This window comes from Acanthisitta chloris, unplaced genomic scaffold (assembly GCF_000695815.1).
Source record: "Acanthisitta chloris isolate BGI_N310 unplaced genomic scaffold, ASM69581v1 scaffold34045, whole genome shotgun sequence".
In the NCBI taxonomy this organism is placed as follows: domain Eukaryota; kingdom Metazoa; phylum Chordata; class Aves; order Passeriformes; family Acanthisittidae; genus Acanthisitta; species Acanthisitta chloris.
Genome location: NW_008672674.1, coordinates 21,097 through 35,185, shown reverse-complemented (window position 1 = coordinate 35,185; position 14,089 = coordinate 21,097). Strand labels below are relative to the sequence as shown.

Below are 14,089 nucleotides of genomic sequence, written 5' to 3'. Positions count from 1 at the left end.
GGACCTGCTCCAGCACCTCAAGGTCCCCCAGAACTGTACATGGATGCCAAGCTGGCTGTGGTCACACTGCCTTGCCCAAAGGAGTTTCTCCTGAAGTAGCTCACCATTTTTGGGAAAGGTTCAGTATTGAAACTGCAGCTGCAATGTGCAAAACAAGGAATAATCAGAGAAAGGTAATGAGCAGTAGCTCATTAGAGCTTGACTGGGAAAGCCTGTGCATAAATCATACCACCATCAGGGTTGGAGGAGACCTCTAATATCATCAAGTCCAAACATCAACCTGTCACTGCTGTAACCCCTAAACCACATCCTCCAATGCCACACCAGACACCTCTTAAACATCTCCCTGGGCAACTCCCTATTCCATTGCCTTATTCCCTATTCCATTGCCATATTCCACCCTGATATGGAAAACATTTCTCTTAACATCCAATCTGACTCTGCCATGTCTCAGCTCAAGGCCATTCCCTCTAGTCCTCTCCCTGCAGCCATGGCAGGAGAGAGCAAAGGTTGCTGAGTTGCTGGATGCAGTGGCAGAGTGAAGGCACAGATGATGATGGAATGACTTCAGGGGACACATTACAGACCTCTGATGACTAATTCCTCCCAGGTGCTCACTGCAGCTCCCAGAAGAAAACACCAAACCCAAAGTGGCCAGTGTGGTTAGCACAGGCTGACCTAACTCATGACTTCTGTAGCTCAAGCTGTGTGAAGCAGCTGAGCCTCACCTGTAGCAGTTCTTTGGCTGATCCTCTTTTCTCCACATCCATCTCCAGACATCGGTTCAGGAAGTCCCGGAATATCGGGGACAGCTTCTCGGGGTTCTGCAGCTCTGGGGTGCCATTAGTTGCTATCAAATACAAAGCCTGTAAAATGAGCAACAACCAAATGTTTAACAGAGGCCAAACTGACCTGCCCAGCAGCAACCACCTGGACCAGACAGGCTCTGCAGCCTATTTCTGCTCTCCCTGAGGAGATGAAAAGCTGTGAAAATTCCACAATTATAGGCAGTCATGACCTTCTCTTGGTTCTTCCCTTAGCAAAGGAAAGATCAGATTCTGACACAAGCAGCATTTTTCAAACCCAATGCATTTACTTTCCCTAAACTATCACAGAACCCTGAGGTCAAAGTCCAGAGCTTTAGTCACAGGCAGGTAACTCTTCTTAATAGAATCGTGGAATGACAGAATTTCAGGCTGGTTTGGGTTGGAAGGGACCTTAAAGACCATCTGGTTCCAATTCCCTTGCCATGGGCAGGGACACCTTCCACTAGAATTACAGAATCATAGAGGTTAGAGAAAACCTCTAAGTCATCAAGTCCAACCATCAACCTGTCACTGCTGCTACCATATCCTCCAGTGTCAGATCCAGACACTCTTAAACACCTCCAGGGGTGGTGACTCCACCACCTCCCAGGACAATATTCCAGTGCTTGAACACCCTAACAGGGAAACATTACTCCTAACATCTAATCTGACTCTGCCCTGTCTCAGCTTATGACCATCCCTCTAGTCCTCAGGTCTAGACCAGACTGCTCAAAGCTACATCCAACCTGGTCTTGAACACCTCCAGGGACAGGGAGTCAGGGTAGGGCTGATTGCAAATTCCAGACAGTTGTTGTCCTTTGGAGGAATTTTCTTGCATTGCTGAAGCTTGTTGGTTTTTTCATTTCCTTCCCTTTTAATACAGATCCTATTAATGACCAATCACTGAACTGGTGAACACCCATGAGCAGCTATTGCACACAGCTGAGCTTCTTACCCTCAGGGGGTTCTCGTTGAGGTATGGGGGTTCTCCTTCCACCATCTCAATGGCCATGATGCCCAGGGACCAGATATCCACCTTGGGGCCATATGCTTTCCGTGTGACCACCTCAGGAGCCATCCAGTAGGGAGTTCCCACCATGGTGCTGCGCTTGCTCTGCTCGGGGGTGATCTGAGCACAGAAACCAAAGTCGGCTGGAGGGTGACAGAGGGTGAAGAGGTTAAGTTGATGTCCCTCCACAAGAGGGTTTCCTAGCAGACTTCTCTATTCCTACACATACATTGCATTGAGAGGGGTTTGGGGGGTTCTTCTCCCCTCCACACACTACGTTTTCCATATTAAAGAAGCCAACGTGCAAGAGAGATACAAAACCTGAGGGTGTTTAAGCAGGGCAGAATTCCATGGGATGACGATAAGAGTTTGTGTCTTCTGGAAATAAGAATTACCCTGCAAAAGAATGATATTTTACCCAGTCCTTCCTTCAAGAATCCTGGACTGGTAACAGCCAAACCAAGCAGTCAAGTACAGGGGGCAAGTGCTCTGGGCATGGTTACACAGCCTGAAGTAGCAAATGTGAATCCTCAAGCCATGGCTTCTGTCCTGCTAAACAGACTGGACTTGTGCAGCTACCAAGTTCAACATTGCACAGCAATTTGTCCATCTATACAGGTACAACAGCTGACAGACACGGAAACAAGGCTTCAGGTGAGTGCAGTGCTACCCCACTGAGCAGGAGGAACCTGGACAAACAAACCTCTCCACAAGGGAACTACCGAAGAGAACAACCACACTCAAGAAAAGGAGAAAAGTCACCTATTCCTATAGCCTTCAGGAGCAGCAGCAATGCATGTCCCATCATGTTACTTTATCCAGCTGCAGCACTCCCACTTCCCAGGCATGTAAAGCATCACTAAGAACACAGTTAAGGCAGGAGACAGATATTACCTTATCATTGACACTAAGTTAGAGAAAGAGAGAGAGAGAGAGAGAGGGAGGGAGAGAAAGAGAGAAAGCAATTTAAATTTTGAGGTGATGTTGAGTGTTATGCCAAGCAATGCTAACACAAGAGCCACAGTCATCAGAGTACCACGTGGTACCAAGAGGATGATTTAACAGAGAACTATCCCCACCCTGAATGGCAAAATGCTGCCTTAAAAATAAAACCAAACTGACAAAAATCAAACTTGCAGGAGTCACCAAGTTCCTCCCGCACTTTTTGGCCTCATCAGGGGGTGACACTCAACTCACAGCATGGCTGACTGCAGTGACCACAGAGAAGCAGCAGTGTGTGTCTCCTGACCTCCCAGTGAGGCCTTCAGCACCACACCAAGGAGAGACAAGACAGGTAGGAGCCCAGTTCCACCAACCAGTAGTGTGTGTGGGTATGCAGTCATGACACTTGTCCTGTCACCAAGCTCCCAGAGCCAGACTCCCTGAGAGAAGGGGAAGAGCTTGAAAAGAAGGTGCAACTTCTTCCACCCTCCACCCTGAACCACTGCTAGGAGCTCTATAATCACACAGCCACAGAAGAGATTGGCTCAGCACTGATTACAGGGCATTTTTACAGCTGACTCCTGTTTTCTCCTGTGCCTCCTTCCTCCTCACCCTCCCACAACCTCCTGGGGGATGTTCCTTGACACAGACTGCCAACCCTGCCCTTTGGCCACTCTGCTTTGCTTTGACAGCTCTCTTGCATCTTTGAGCCTTCTCCAGCTATCTCTTTTCAGCCACATCCTCCTCTGTAGCTACGCACTTATCTGCAGCTTCTGAATCCACACAGTCTGTGCACAAACATCACACCCTTAAGAAACAATCCAACCTCTTCTGACAGCAAGCAGTGCAGCCAGCAGTGCTGGTAAGCAAGTCAGGTTTGCTTGTAGCCTTTCTTCACACTCCATCTCAAATGAAACGAGACTGCAAACCATCTAGAGTAAGGAACATTGCTGAGACACATTTTCCTGGCGTTTCAAATTCCTACACAACTGCAAAAACATCATCCCTTAACTCTCAGTATATTCCTACATACCAAGGAGTCAGACAAGACACTTCTCTCTCATTCTCTCTCTCTCTCTCTCCCCCCCCATAGTCCTGACAGCTTCTTCAAGTGCTTTCCCATAGTTTGACACACACCAGAAAAGACCTGACTGCACACAAGTCCCTGCAGGCACAACAATTACCTGAAAAGCAACTCGTTTCTTTTGTCATGGTATGATTAGATACATGAAACTGTGTTACACTTCCAGTCCAAGCACAGAGTAGGACTGGACTGCAATATAAATGATCAATAACGCACAATTTTCTTGTTAGTGACCTTCTCATGAAAGGGAAAAGCATTAAAATCAAGTCAGGACATCCTAACAAAGCCACTGCAGTTTGCTGCAACTTTCCTCTTGCAATCGTTCCCACTTTGCTTCCCTGTGTGGTGCCACTTGCTTCCCATGTACGAACGGATTCATGTGGCCACAGGTTTGCCTCAATATCCTTCTGGGCTGACACGTCCATGGCCTTAGCCTGAGAGTCCTCAGGACATTTTCCATCACAGAAGGAACTCTTGTCGTTCACACCTCAGACTTCCCTGCCAACTTTCCTCTTTCTACTGAGTTACACACTCCAAGTCAAAGCCCACTGGAAAAGAAGAATTAAACATTAATACAACTGTTTGCTACTCACTTAGTTTGACTGACCCATCCATTCCTAGCAGCACATTGTCACTCTTAATGTCTCTGTGGATGACCTGGTTGGCATGGAGGAACTCGAGCGCTTGCAAGCACTGGGTAGGAGACAAAAACACCAACATTCAGAACATGGAAACACAATTGGTATATGTGAACACAAATCCAAAGCAGAGTTTACCCCCTCAGCCAGCTCTGAGTGCAGAAATCTAACAGGTATTATTGAAAACAACCAGCAGAGGAAGCTCTTGGGCTAAAAAATACTCTCCAGATTTCAGGAGGGCAAAATTCACTTCACCATGGAGTTTCTCTGTCTTAACAAACCTGTCTGTTAAACAGCTCCTCACCCAGTCCTAGTCCAAGGTGCTCTCAGAAATCTCAGATGGGAATTTTGGTATGTCCCACAGATTCTAGAGGGGAACCATAAAGGATTAAGCCAGAGTTTTTTAGGCTCACCAAGAGGAATGGGGGTGAGGTTTTACTCCCAAAAACCATGCAGCCTCTCCCACATTCTGCAAAGCACTAGTGCTGTTTTGGCCTTGTGTTCAGATTAAAACCTTCCACATTCACTTCCTGCCCCAAAACATAATGAAATTTACTTTAGGTATTTGAGACTAAAATACGAAGAAAAAAAGGTCATATTTTTCTTTTCAATGTAAGCAGAACATTTGCCATGTCACTGCTGTAGTCCCCAGGGAGTTCCCTGCATCTCCATTTGCTCCAGCAAAGTGGTTTGCAGGGCTGAGCATGTCTAACAGACCAGGAAGCAGAGTTTTGATGAAGTACAACAGCTCAATATTGAACTTCTTCCTCAGGAAAGTCAATGCCTGTTTCAGTCAATAGGTACTTTTGGCTCTCTGGTTTCCTGGAAACCATTACCTGTCCACACATGTTCCTGTACCTGCTTTTCATCCCCTCCCTCTGGGTGAGTCACAAGAGCAGACATCATGCTGAGCTCATCGAATGGGTTTTAAAGCCCCAATTTCTCCTGCACAGCAGATAACACAACTCTCCTTCTGCCACAACAACTCCAGCCTGAGATGGCTGATGGCACTCTGCCTCGGGGCAGAGACCACTGGTAAGCTCTGCTATAAGCTGCTTTGAACTCTTCCATTTGAAATCTTAACTGCAGCCTCAAAATTGTTCCAAGGACAAACTTCTGGAGAATTATTTTCCTGAGAAAGCCATAAAAAAGCCCAAGTGGCACACACTATGAGGATGACTGAGATGGAGAAGGGAGAGTGCACCCACCTCCATGCCCTGAGATTCCCAGACACCAGCTCCACGCTGAGATTCCCAAACACCCAGCTCCACAACTGCCACAGCTCCTTATGTTAGAGCCTGCAAACCCCCAATGTTCTGAGCTAACCTCATGCTGTTGCTTTCTGCTCTCTCATCCATTCTCAGCTCACGGCTCCAACAGCAACTGCTGCAAGTAGTCCTACACTCAGCACCCATGAACATGAGGTGAACAGAGTGCACCTTCACTGCTCTCCCCACCAGCCCCAGCACTCACCTCCCTGCAGACAGCAGCAATCTGTGCTTCATCCATACATGTCTCTGTGACCACATCTGTTAGTGAGCCTCCAGCTAGGTACTCCATCACCACAAACAACTCGTCTCCCACGAGGTAACTACAAAGACAACACCAAATGCGTGTCCATCTGCCATCCAGGTGACAGTCTGAATACAGACTCACTGCTTCTAAGACCCTTAGGCACATGGAGTCTGTATCTGTGTAAGCACATCAAGGTATAACCTCTTGAAACCCTTGGGGCTGCGTTTACCTGTCCAGGAAGTTGACTATGTTGGGGTTCTTTAGCTCCTTCATTACCAAGATCTCGTTAATAATCAGCTCCTTCTTGGGCTGTTTCTGCAGGTTGATCTGTTTAATGGCCACCTGAATAGGGCAAAACAAAACAGCAAATCACAGACCTCAGTTATCAAAACCTTTTGGTCATTCTTAGTAGGGCAAAAAACTCAGAAGGAACTCTGTAACAGGGTCACTGGAGCTGAGCACAGCTTGCAGCTGGCATGTTCTTCTTTATCAGCATACAGCTTGAAAGAATGCAGCCTGATGAGCACACAACTTGCATCCATGGCCAACACCATCCTCTTGCAGCTGAAAGGATTCACAAACAGGAACAGAGGCCAGAACAGACAGCAAAGGGAACGTTCAGGAGATAAAAAGCCAAGCACCCAATTCCATATCAACAGGCCTCAAGCAGAATAGAACCATGTAGCAACTCAGAGAGAAAGTCTGAGCCTTCCAGGGCAAGGTGAGGCAATTGCTTCTTCTCTATTCAGACCAAACTGGGGTTTGGGTATAAGGAATGCTGAGAGACAGAAGGAATTTCCCTCCAAGCAATTAAATCAATCAACTATCCCTGAGAGAAAAGGGAAGACAAAGGCCTACCTTGTCCAGGAAATGAGCTAACAAAGACAAGCACTCCAGAGTTTAAAACGGGAGGGTTGTCACAGCTATGTTAGCCAAGACACTCTGAGGAAGCAGGTTGGAGTTTTGCAAGACAACCTACCCCTGAGTCCAAACCTAAACACAAGAACCAATATAATCCTGTAGAAGTGATTGCTACCAGATTGCCAAGGGCAGTAAAGGAGGAGAACACGTGGCAGAAAATTACAAAAGCCTAAGCCTGGGGGTGGAGCAGGTTGCTGAGGGTCCTGTATAACTGACTTTTGAATGGATATCTCCATGAGCAGACACTCCACAGCCTCTCTGAGCTCCTGAGCCACACTTGATCATCCTGACTGTGAGGGGAAAAAAGTTACTAATATGTAACCAGAATTTCCCTTATGGCAATTTTTGTCTCTTCCCTCTTTTCCTGTCACTGTGCTAAGAGGACTCTAGCTTCATGTTCTCCACATCTTCTCATTAAGGGAATAAATCCCCCTTTGGCCCCTTCTTTCTGCTGAACAGACCCAGCTGAAGCACTGAAGAAGCAGAGTGCTGCATCCATGTGATGCTTGGAGACTGCAAGCTACCAACTGCCTGATGGGATGCAGAGGAGTCCTGAGAAAGGTGCTGGGCTTCAGAAGTCACTCTGCAGTCAGTAAGAGGACATGAAGTGCTGCAGCATGTAGAGAGCAGATTAAGAGACACATGCTGAGAGGATGGAAAGGCTTGTGGTTTATCAAGATATGCTGCTCCATGGCAGGAATGGTAAATGTGGTTACTGCTGAAAGGGCAACTCTCTGTTGCAATAATCATAGAATGTAAAGGGGCTGTGAACACTGCCAGGGTTGGGGCAGCCACAGCCTCCCTGGGCAACCTGTGTCAGTGTGTCACCACCCTCACAGGAAAAGACTTCCACTTCATATTTCATCTAAATTTCCCTATTTCCATTTATGCCCATTGCTCCTTATCCTGTCCCTGCAGCTCCTAACACAGAGTCCCTCTGCAGCTTTCCTAGAGTCCCTTCAGCTCCTGAGGGTTGCTCTAAGGTCTCCACATAACCTTCTCTTCTCCAGGATGAACAGCTCCAGCTTTCCCAGCCTGTCTTGCTTAGCAGTGACCTAAGAACAGCTGCTTGCAGATATTTCAAGAAAATTTCAAAGAGAAGCAAATGATTCCTAAAATGAGTCCCAGGAACCAGAGGGGCCAAGGGATGACCATGTGCAGAGTGTGGCTGGTATCACCAATTGCAACTAGTGGGTTTGGAGACAGCAAGGCAGAGAGCAGGATGTGGAACAGGCACCATGGGACCCACAGGACAAGCTGTTCCCATGCAGACAGACACAGCCACCACCTTTCCTGAGCTGGGACTACAGAACCAGTGTGCCAAGACTAAACAAAGTTTCACTTCTGAGAACACTAGATCCACAATTCCTGAAGGATAAACTGTTCTCCAAACTCATTTCTGGAACACCTCACTCCCTCTGCTTTACACTGCAGAGACAAAACTCTGTTCTTAGCTTTCATCATCTGATTACCACAGAACAAAGCACACGCTGTTAAAACTGCCTGTGACAACATTCTCCTGAGAGTGATAGCAGGGATGGGAGCCACTGAGAGACCTCTGCTTCAGGCAGTTTGAACAGAACAACATTGACACACAAAGTCAGCACAGAAATCTTACCTCCTGCCCTGTTGCCACATCAATAGCTGTGAAAACTGTACCTGAAGCCCTGTGAGAAGAAAGAAAAGCATTACAGCAAGTTGCATCTCTCTGTGTAACCTACATGAACAGCCACACCACAAACACAGAACTGTTTCAGCTCTCAATTCAAAAATTCCACCACTGTGGAAAGCCTTGCCTGTTTAATTCCTTTACTGTTTAGTGCCCAGAGCAGCTCCATCCCTGGGAGTGTTCCAGGCCAGGCTGAACAGGGCTTGGAGCAACCTGGGCTGGTGGGATGTGTCCCTGCCCATGGCATGCTTTGGAATGAGCTGAGCTTTAAGGTCCTTCCAAGCCAAACCATTCTGGGATTCCAGGATTTCTCACTGCTGAATGCAGCCAACATTCCTGCCTGCACAGTGAGTGGTGAGTACACAGGGACAGAAGCTGCAGCCAACACTGCCTCACTGGGAATGAGGGTTCGAGTGAACACTTACCCCTGCCCAATTTTTTCATATCTGGTGTATTTTTTCTTGGGATCTCCTATGCTTACAATAGTGCCTAAAAGAAAACCAACACAAAAGTCAATCCAATCCCACTGTTCCCCTTTAGCAGGGCCAAGAGACACTCATGAGTGGGTCAGCTCAAGTAGCAAAGCTGATGCATGAACAGCCAAAGCTGCACAGGAACATTAATCTGGTGGCAAATTATCTTTAGGACAATTATGGAACAAGCAGCAGCAGAAACTCTTTTGTGTTGTTATTAGGGCTATAACATACACACAGACTGAATAAAAAACCAACTTGTGCTCTAGCTTTTGACCCACTAGAGCTCTGAAGATTCTAACTCAGCAGAACCGAGTGCTCTCAGCTCCTGCCTGACACAAACCCAACCCAGCACTGTATCCACACAGAAACAAGGATGAGGGCAAAACTGAAATATTCCTCCCCAAGTCCTAAAGCCTTTGTTCATCTGAAATAAAAGCACCTACGTAGTTTTTCCATGATGTCTTCATCTGACATCTTGGTCTTCTTCTTCTGCTTGTCGCCTGACCTGGCGCCGCTGTCAGCACAGGAGTCCCCGGCCGGGGCAGGGATGGGGTCGATCACAGAGCGAGTGTAGATCTGCAGGGACACCACTGACCTGAGCAGTGCCTTTGCAAGCACTGCCCTTCAGCTGAAAGCAAGCACACTTCTGCAGAGATCCCTCCACACCACTTTACAGAGGCAGAAATTGGACCTGAGGGACGCTGAAGTTCAGTGAATCGAGGTGCTGGCAACGCTCTGACCTTTGGAACAGACCCATCCCTCATGCCAGGAGGTTAACCCCAACTTCCACAGAGCTTTTGTGAGGTTTTTACCTGCTTATTCTTTATCACCCATGCTAGTTATATTCCCAATCGTATTTAACAGTGAGATCAACTCCTACTAAGTCATGAAGGAAAAAGATTCCCGTGAAAAGTAGTATGAGATTCTCAGGCATTTCCCAGTTGCTCACAGTTGAAGGTGGGGTTTTTTTAAGGGATTTAATTTCTTGGAGCTTTATTTCATTTCCTCCTGAGCAGTTCACTGATGTACACAGCTACTCTAGAAGTATCCAACCCCAGATCTGTCACAACTTACATGTCTGCATACCCAGAGGGGGCAATTACAAAGCAGTGCCACCTGAGAAATAAACACAACTCACTCCTGGAGTGAGGAAAAAGTGGGAACAGAGAGGCCAAATGAACAGCTACCACAGCCAAAAGCAGGAGCTGGAAGAAGTGAGATCCCTGGGATGTTGATTATTACACCAGGGTGTGGAGTTCAGGACAACACTAAAACTTACTGAACAACTTCTTTAGCATTAAGCAACTGTTCGTGTAATGCTGATGGTTTGTGAGGGAAATAAGCTCTCAGGTCTTGAACCTGAATTGGTTTGGGTTTAGGTATTGCATTTGGGGAGGTTATCACACTGAAATAAAATACACTACACTGTCCCACTGCGCTGTGCTAAATTACAGGTTTTAGGAGTAAAAGGCCTCCTCCCCTCATGCTGAGTTGAAGGATAAGCATAACTGGGTGTTCAACACAAGTCCACAAACAAATCAGCACAGTTCAGTGATCTCAGAGGTGTTCTCCAACTTCTGTGACTCTGATTCCACTAACTTCAGGATTTCTGACCCAACCAATACCCACAAGTTAGGCCTTTTCTTAGCAATCTCAAGTGAAAACCAGAACTTTTCCTTGGAAAGCTACAACAGCTCATTCCACAAATAAAGCAGGAGTTGTGCACTGCCAGTTTTACAGCTGCTCACCGATTTTGTGTGATCTGGCCGTGGAGCAATCACAGGAGGAGGAGCTTCTTCATCATCCTCATCATCATCTGCCACAGCTGTGGATGGTTCTGAACCTTTGGCATTGCTCTGCATTTTTACCAAAGTTTAAAAAAATAAATGAACAAAGAAAAATGTCTTCCCTGCATAAGATAAAAGAATTCTTACTGATACCAAAAGAAAAGGATAAGTTGAGTGGTTGAAGACAGTATTACATTTCATTATGAGACTCAAATACTGAAATATGCCCCACTGACCCCCCAAAATTATGTTTTTATTCCACAAAAAAAAAATCCTCATTTTTATATTGTAACACCAGTTTAATGCTACAAGGTTCAGGATGTAACAAATACAGAAGACGTGAACTTGTGTGAAGCTAAGCATACACAGAGAGTAGTAAACACACTCACCATTGGTGTTCCTGAAGGGAATCCATCTTTTTCTAAGGAGGACAAATAGCAGAACACATAAAATCATCAGCAAAAATCATCACAGAGTAAAGGATGAGACTATTACAAAGCTGTTTCCAGAAATCACTGGGAAGAAAACTAGGCAAAGCTGCCCGTTTGTAGGACAGTCCCTCCCTCAGCCCTCCATACAGCTCCCAGCCTAGGAGCCATGACTCCTTCTGCACCTCTGATGTCACCAGCTGGTGCCACCAAGTCCACAGACGGCTGAGGAACAAGGGCTGCAGCACAGACCCAATCCATCCCACTCTCAGAGCCTCAGCTCCATAAACACAGCCCCTCCAGGCTCATCTTGGCTGCTCTTCTGAATTATCCAGTTCCCCTTCTTCCCCTCTCCACTTAAAACAGGAAATGAACTGGACAATGCCAGTTTCCAGTAAGCTTTAAATCCATCTGCAAACATTTGTTCCTCACTGAAATGCACCTTGCTCTTCCAGCACTAGAGCCTGATTTATCACTCTGGAGAGCAGGAGGCCTGTGCTCCAAAGAGCCACCCCTAGGAGGTCTAGCACACACTTGGCTCTCACCTGGAGCAGAGAAGCTCAGATACTTCTGTTTCGCTGTGTCTTTGGAGTCATAGAATTTCAGCACATCTAGTACCGCCTGGGGGTTCTTCTTCTGTTCTAGCTTGGTGATGTTTGAGGTCTGAAGCAACCGAGCCCATTGCTCTGGCATTCCCTGGAAGAACAGAGCACTGTGAGCATCCTTCTAGTAGGTTAAAGAGTTTTTAAAAGCAGAATAAATGTCTTCCCTCTGTAAAAAGCATAACATGCACAGCCTGAAGTGCAGGAGCAAGTAGGAAGGGTTTTGGTGGGAAGTCATAGGTGACACCAAACAAATCACTGTGCCAACATGACAGCTCCTCTTGCAGCTGTATGAAGCCAGAGGTGGGGAACAGGAATACAAAACCCACTCAATAAAACCAGTGTCACCCACTAATGAAAGTCAGCTGAAGAGGGTTTTTCAGGGAGAGCTCTCCCAAGTGACACAACGCATCAGATGTGACGCTGACACTGCAGAGGCACTAAGAGGTCACAGTGTCATTACTCCGTGTGCTGGACTAATACACAGGAAAAGCAGCTCTTTGATAAAAACAAAGACTAACTCACACTTGATTCTATAGCACTCACTGCCTTGGCTTCACAACAGCACTGACCAACAGTGTTTTCTGAGCCACTCCAGGGCAGGAATACTCACAGTGAACTCTCCAGTAACAGCATCAAAGCCAACATGGATGGTATGCTCAAAATCTGATGGTGGGGAGATTTCTGGCCTTTCCTTTTCCTTCTTCTTGCTTCCTGAAAAACATATTCGGAGATCCAGACATTAGGAAGGAATTCCTCCCTGTGAGGGTGGTGAGGCACCAGCACAGGTTGTCCAAAGAAGCTGTGGCTGCTCCATCCCTGGGAGTGTTCCAGGCCAGGCTGGATGGGGCTTGGAGCAACCTGGGCTGGGGGTGGAAAGTCTCCCTGCCCATGGCAGGGGTGGGACTGGATGCATTTTAAGGTGTTCTCCAACCCAAACCATTCTGTGATTCTAAGACTAAGAATCAACATTTTGCTCCATTCAAATCAGTTACACTATGGCAGGAAGCAAATCAGAGATGATGAGCAGCAACATGCTCTGTTGGGCACAGGAAATCTAAACGTATGAAATGTCTACAATGCAAAAAAAGAGCATTTCAATATGGATTAAGAATAGCAGCAAAGACAACTCCAGTTCAACCTCAAGTTCACCCTAAAGACAGTAAAAAGTCAGTTGCCCCACTGCTTCAGTTCAAGGTAATTAATGCAAACTAGGACTTCCTGTGATGCAGATAAGAGTTTATAGCCTCAGAGCAATTACCTAATTTAAATTAAAAGGGGGAAAAAAAGGCATAATAAATACTAGAAGCAGGAACAGGTAATGAGAAGGACCATGTGCACAATCCAAGCTAGACTCTATTAGATGTAGATGTTTCCTAATGCCTGGAGCTTGGGTTTGGGGCAGTTAGTTGGTTTGGCTGTTGTTTGGGTTTGGCTTTTTCAGAGGGGTTTGGGGGGGTTTTGTTTCATTTTTTCTGCCTTGTTTTTCATTTCTCCTTCCAAGTCTTGTCCTTGCAGTACAGAAAGAACAGGTAAAGCAACAACCTCCTACAAGGCAAAGCAAAGCACAGCAAAGCTGGTGGTGCCGGAGCCAGGAACGCGCCTGAAATCCCCAGGCTGGCGGGAAGGGAAGGACAGGGAGCAGGACAATGCTCCGAGCGAAAAGCCATGTGGGCTGAACAATGCCCTGCAGAGACTCTGCTGCTATAAACAGGATATCTCTAATGTGGCTGCAGGGCCAGAGCCAAACAGCACAGGCTGTGGGATGCTCTCCCTGCCACTTCAGCCACAGCCAGGACAGACCTGCTGCCCAGAAAACTGCAACAAGCACCAACCTTGCCCCATTTATTCCCAATTTCTTGCAGTTGTTTGCATGGAGGAAGTGGGGAAATACGTTACAACAAAGTTGTATTCCTCAGGAAGGTTCCTGTTTGGGAACACTTGACGTGCAGTGAACAGGAGCTGCTGCTCAAGCCCTTCAGCATGTGCTGTGTAAATAAACCCACTCCTTCCAAAAATACACGGAGCCCAAGGGTAGGCCAGGCAAGGGAGGCTAGAAATCATTTCCCTGCCCACAGGAACAGCAGAGCAGAGCTGCACTTCAAACAAACAGCAGCAGCAGCAGCTCCAGCCAGGGGCAAGCCCGGTGAGTCATGTGCTGGCAGGACATCCTCGAGGCACTGAGAACAAGGCCATTGCGAGGCCACTCTGC

At 46.9% G+C, this 14,089-nt stretch overlaps 1 protein-coding gene across 1 annotated transcript in view; it reads right to left on the bottom strand.

The window, feature by feature from the left end:
• Positions 1-728: 728 nt before the first annotated feature.
• PAK2 (p21 protein (Cdc42/Rac)-activated kinase 2) overlaps positions 729-14,089 on the bottom strand; it is a gene marked incomplete at its 3' end in the record, with an annotated part of 17,101 nt that continues 3,740 nt past the window's right edge. Inside the window, exons 2-13 of the mRNA XM_009074618.1 lie at positions 12,491-12,591; positions 11,821-11,971; positions 11,237-11,268; positions 10,809-10,916; positions 9,504-9,636; positions 9,010-9,073; positions 8,534-8,582; positions 6,224-6,336; positions 5,953-6,070; positions 4,435-4,534; positions 1,762-1,958; positions 729-866 (exon numbers count right to left, since the gene is read on the bottom strand). Of these exons, the coding sequence (XP_009072866.1) occupies positions 729-866; positions 1,762-1,958; positions 4,435-4,534; positions 5,953-6,070; positions 6,224-6,336; positions 8,534-8,582; positions 9,010-9,073; positions 9,504-9,636; positions 10,809-10,916; positions 11,237-11,268; positions 11,821-11,971; positions 12,491-12,591 (1,304 nt within the window). The remainder of the gene's footprint in view (positions 867-1,761; positions 1,959-4,434; positions 4,535-5,952; positions 6,071-6,223; positions 6,337-8,533; positions 8,583-9,009; positions 9,074-9,503; positions 9,637-10,808; positions 10,917-11,236; positions 11,269-11,820; positions 11,972-12,490; positions 12,592-14,089) is intronic.